The sequence below is a fragment of the Papilio polytes genome, unplaced genomic scaffold (assembly GCF_000836215.1).
Source record: "Papilio polytes unplaced genomic scaffold, Ppol_1.0 DF821289.1, whole genome shotgun sequence".
Lineage (NCBI taxonomy): Eukaryota > Metazoa > Arthropoda > Insecta > Lepidoptera > Papilionidae > Papilio > Papilio polytes.
In genome coordinates this window covers 3,089,642-3,094,789 of record NW_013527915.1, presented here as the reverse complement: position 1 = coordinate 3,094,789, position 5,148 = coordinate 3,089,642, and the positions used below count along the sequence as shown (strand labels likewise).

At 34.3% G+C, this 5,148-nt stretch overlaps 1 protein-coding gene across 1 annotated transcript in view; it reads left to right on the top strand.

Annotated features, from left to right (window-relative positions):
- The first annotated feature begins 3,954 nt into the window (after positions 1-3,954).
- The window catches only part of LOC106109107, a 1,929-nt gene continuing 735 nt past the window's right edge, over positions 3,955-5,148 (top strand). Inside the window, exons 1-4 of the mRNA XM_013290510.1 lie at positions 3,955-4,064; positions 4,184-4,465; positions 4,686-4,847; positions 5,075-5,144. Of these exons, the coding sequence (XP_013145964.1) occupies positions 4,037-4,064; positions 4,184-4,465; positions 4,686-4,847; positions 5,075-5,144 (542 nt within the window). The 5' untranslated portion in view covers positions 3,955-4,036. The remainder of the gene's footprint in view (positions 4,065-4,183; positions 4,466-4,685; positions 4,848-5,074; positions 5,145-5,148) is intronic.

The following is a 5,148-nucleotide window of genomic DNA, read 5'->3' as shown; positions in this document are numbered from 1 at the left end:
TCTGCGCGCGGCCTTAAATGTAATCTTTAAGTGTACTCGTAAACACCATTGTATGTAACATCGACTGAACATTACATAGCTATAGTTAGATATAGTATTGAAAAGTATTAATATTGACCTGTTTTGTCTGAGAAAAGAAAGTGTTTATGCTAAGAGTGACTTAGCGAAAATAACTTTAGGGCCTGTCCCACCAAATTGTAAATTGTCTGATCCAACATGTAAAATATGCGATAGAAACATCGGATATTGTTACCTTATCTGACAGTAACGTCATTTTAAGCTATCTGCGCCTCTATCAGCTAGTGGTGGGACAGGCCCTAAATCATCTATCTCGGACAGAATGTATAGTATTTGCGATGCGTAAATGTATAGATAAAATTGTATATTTAAGTGTATTCTCATACCATGATTTAGCGTGACATTGTATAGCGATGTTTGTAAATGTAACAAATACATGTGTATTTCAAGCATTTATAGATATATTAGCGATTTAATATTAAGTAATTTTTGATATGTTAGTGTGCGTGGTTAATGGGCAAATTTTAAAAGTATATTTCGTATTAATGTTAGTTACGAGATTCAATATTTCCATATGTTTATGTAGATTCGGGGTAATGCCGCGCTGTTGTAACTGATTTAGAGAGATTTGTGTGTCGGGACGTCGTAGCCTTAAAACTAGTTCAAAACTATATAAAAATATAAAAAATAATGAATTGTAAATAGACAAAGCTGTAGTTTTAATATTAAGCTGATTTGGAAAATAAGCAGCACTCAGTTCCGGTTGGCTTCCTCGTTTGATTCGTTGCGAGATTGAACGATCGGCTGATTTTAGAAATCAATAGAAAAATAAACAATTATTGTCAACCCATACGAAATTCTAACCTCTCAGTGACGTAACGAGTCGAATGAGGGCGTGTCGATGGTACAAAGGAGGCGCGGCCTTGTACTCTGCTTCGAACGGCCGCTAGATGTCGCTGAAACCCATTTACTAAATGTTAATATAGGAATGTACATAAAAACAGATTTAAACGGTAAAATTACGCAAATTAAAGTAATTAAAAGTAATTTTCTTGCAGTTTAATTACGGCGCCATCTAGCGGCTCGTTATTAGCAAAGACGAGGGCGTGACGGACCCACCTTGCCTTAATTCATATAACTATCACTGTGATCCGTTAGGCGTAATTATTGGATTCTGATAATCACAAATAGCAGAACTGGACACCAATTAGCTGTACATATAGAAGCGTAATAATTGTTAAATGTAAAGACATGTTCGTCTTAGTTTTTGTCGCTAACGATTCGCTTTGTGACGTGAGCTGTTGATGTAACGTATAGTTAAGGCTGGCCCGGCGAGACGCTGCGATCTGGTTCTGTCAGAAAATATGTAAAACCTATAACATAGAAAATAGTATAAAAAGATGGCGCTAGTGAGCTATCATAAATAATTTCCACTTATGCCCACCGGGCCAGATAACTTGTCTATATTTTAGTTTGTGTCATTCTTTGTGTATGTAAAATATTAATATGAACAACTTTGACTAGTTAATGTGGTGTCACCGAAAATTTTAGATATTTTTTGTGAGCGATGTAATGTGAAAAATTTTCATATGTACGTATTACGTTTCCAGACTTTCAGGGATCTCGTATATTTTAAGTTATAAGTACACTGTTCAATTTAAAACACACAAGTGATGTTTAGTTTTTAAGAAGTCACATTTGAGTTCACACTTTTGTTTTTCATTTCTAACTTTAGTCGCTCATGACTTGTAACAGCACACTCGAATATCGTCGGCACTTAAAGGATATTTACTATGTTTCTTGTAAATATTAGCAAATAAAATTATAAGACTTTTAGTTAATATTAACATAAGCAGAATACGCTCTTAGTTTGTGTGTAACCTGCGATTTAGTTTTATATTGTAACTCTTATATATAAAAACAAACAAAAAAAAATCACAAAATGAAAGAAAACAATAATTTTCTTAATGTAAAAGTAAAACAATGTTTTTATTTTAATTATTACCAGTCTTGTGTATATAGTAGATATTTTGTGCACTGATTTCGTTTTTAAGTTGTCGTATTTTAGGTATAACTGTCAGACGACTGTACGCGCACAGTGGCGCCACTGGACTTTGCAGTCGTTTGCTTGCGCGCCCTCTGCCGACATTTCCTATGTATAGTTGGATTTAGTTAATTTGATACACGGCGGCACTTTGTAGGATTGTGATTTACTTTGTTCAGACAACTTGATACGTTGAGGAAGGCTATTGTAAATACTAGATATGTATCCGTCGGATAACGGAGATGGTTGCATTTTACCATTGTTGCGAACTGCCAAAATAATTTTGTAGCGTCATGCATCGACCGACCAAACCTTACCTTAAACTGTCATATTACTATTGTTTTTACAATTGTAAATCGACTGAACATTACATAGTCATAGTTTTTTTTTTAAATTTAACACACTATCCAATTTAATTTACAACGGTAAATAATATTAAAACAATATCTGTCTACATTCCTTTATTAAATAAGTAATTGATTCAAATATTATTTTTAAATTTGATTTTGTATGGCAATGTTCAATTTTAATAACGGTTTGTAAAAATAATTATTTTATTTAATTGAGATGGCATAAATTTGTGCATAATCTATGTAAATGTGAAGCGCGGGAAATGTGACAGTTATGAGAAGGCGCGGTCGGCGAGGTGTAGGGCGGGCCGCGCGGCTCCTGCGCAGGCCCCCGCACTCTAACAATAAAACATTACTGCATATTAATACACGTGTTTTATTTAAAACCCATTCCTTAGAAATACTTTAATACTGACAAAATGATAGAAAAAAACAACATACATAACATTGCAGACTTCCATCTTTTTACTTGAAGTATTGCAGTGGGATGGCTTTGGTATGGAGTTAAGGGAGTTTGAAATTACGATTTTCGTACTAAATGATAATAATTATAACAACAATGATAATGTTCACTTAATAATTATACCTAAAATTAGCGACGAGAATGATTAAACTCAACTGTGTTGACGCAATGTTGAATATTGCAGTTGAAGTACGCAGATTTATTTCCAAGTAAACTTGATAATTCCAGTCTGATAAAGGTTTTGTTTATTATTTTCCTGTAGCTGGAACCAAGTTGAATTTTTTATAAACTTACATTGGACATGTTGAGATTTATGAACTGGAAATACTACGCGCAGTAGACATTTTGTAGAACCTTTTTGAAAGCCTCACTGCCACCTCCTTATATCAAATTTATTATAATAATATAGCCAGATAAAGTCGAACTATTAAGTCGAATATTGTCATAAAATTATTCAACACTAAAAAAATGTGTACTATTATGTATTACTATATGTAATATTAGTATAGTAAATATTACTATATTAGATTGTATAGATATACGGCTTAGGTGACCAAGTGGGATTTAGGGTAAAATTGCCCTGTACTTGTACCGAGCTAGATTCAGATCATAAGAATCTTTAAAATAACCAATTAGGTTGCTCTCTCGAATAAGGATATCTCTCACACTTTAAAGTGAATCAAAGTGTGAGTGAATTAAAGTGAATGAAACTCGAATTTTAAAGTGAGCAATACACATTCTAAATCATAATAATAGAAATGCGAAAGTTTAGATGGATGGATGGATAGACGGATGTTTGTTAGGGTTTGTAGCCTAAACGGCCGAACGGATTTCGATGAAATTTGGTATAGATATAGAGGATAGTCTGAAAGAACACATAGAGTACTTACTTTTGACTTTTAAAATTCTACGCGCACGGTGTCGCGAGCGAAAGCTAGTCAACAATAAGTTGAAAAGGTTATCGCGTCCGCGGTGGAATACCGTCAGCGAATCCCACTGCATATAAACATGTGATAGTAAAATGAAAATATGAGTTTGTAATTGTATGACTAAGCGACATATGTCCAGCGTTCACTTAAATGTAGATAATGTCTAGGCCATTAACGTAATTAGCCATTTCAATAAATATTTAGCGAGGAAACGGACGCGAGTGAAGACGCGATGCGCTTTGTGTTTATTGTTTTGTTTTGTAAGTTCGGTTTTTATTATATTTTATATTTCTAGCCTAAAAAAAAATTCAATATAAAATAAACTTTTTAAAATGATTACGTCACGATAAATAAAGTAAATTCAACAAGTTTTCCCCAGCATTGACTGCAGCGAACCCGGCACATAAACGGTATAGAACGGATTATGAGTACAACGCAAAAACAGATGCATTCTACAAACTGCATGTCGCGACAGCAATAGACATTCAGGCTAAAAACCGCTGCCTAGAAGAAGGGGCTGAACTGATGACTACTTCTTCACCAGAAGATGTAATACAAGTTCACAAAATGCTGAAGCAGTTCCCAGACATAGGGAACTACGTATTAGTTGCTTCGGATGGGTTACAACATGAATCGGCCGAAGAAGCCCCGGTTATATACAGTGAGTGGAATTAACTCATCTCAGATCGCTGGCGAAATACAAAATACGTTTAGAAAACTATAAATATTTGTCTGTGATAATTTTCAATATAATACTAAATACTAAATTTAGTAATATTAATATGTATGAAAACGCATTTTCAAATTTATGAGCCGTCTTCTCTCATCTGCTAGAAGGAAATAGTAAGTTTTTTATCAATGCGTTCTATGTATTGTTTTAGTGGAAGACCCCGAGTGGTTCGCGACATCAAGGGGGCAGTGTAACGTAGTCACACGAGAGGGTATCGTAGAGACGTCTAATTGTCTCAACAAATTACCATTTATGTGTAAAATTAAAGCAATCAACGTCATCTATGATCCGAGATGCAAAGTATACTCTGCAGGTAAGTTACATATGTACCGTAGTACGCTATACTCGGATTGGCACGTCGAGCTCTTGTACTCAGCGTGCCAATTCAATTGATGAGTACTGTAAATATATTAAGACTATACAACAATATCCATAATAGCATTAACACTATGAAGGTCCCAAATAGATTAACTTCAATGCATTTTTTCTTCATAGTGACATAAAGACTATCAATTTTTGTTTTCTTTAACTTGTGTCTAGGATACAAATATTACAACAACACCGGTAGCTGCTACAAGAACTCTCAGACCGCTGCAACTTGGAACAAAGCGTAC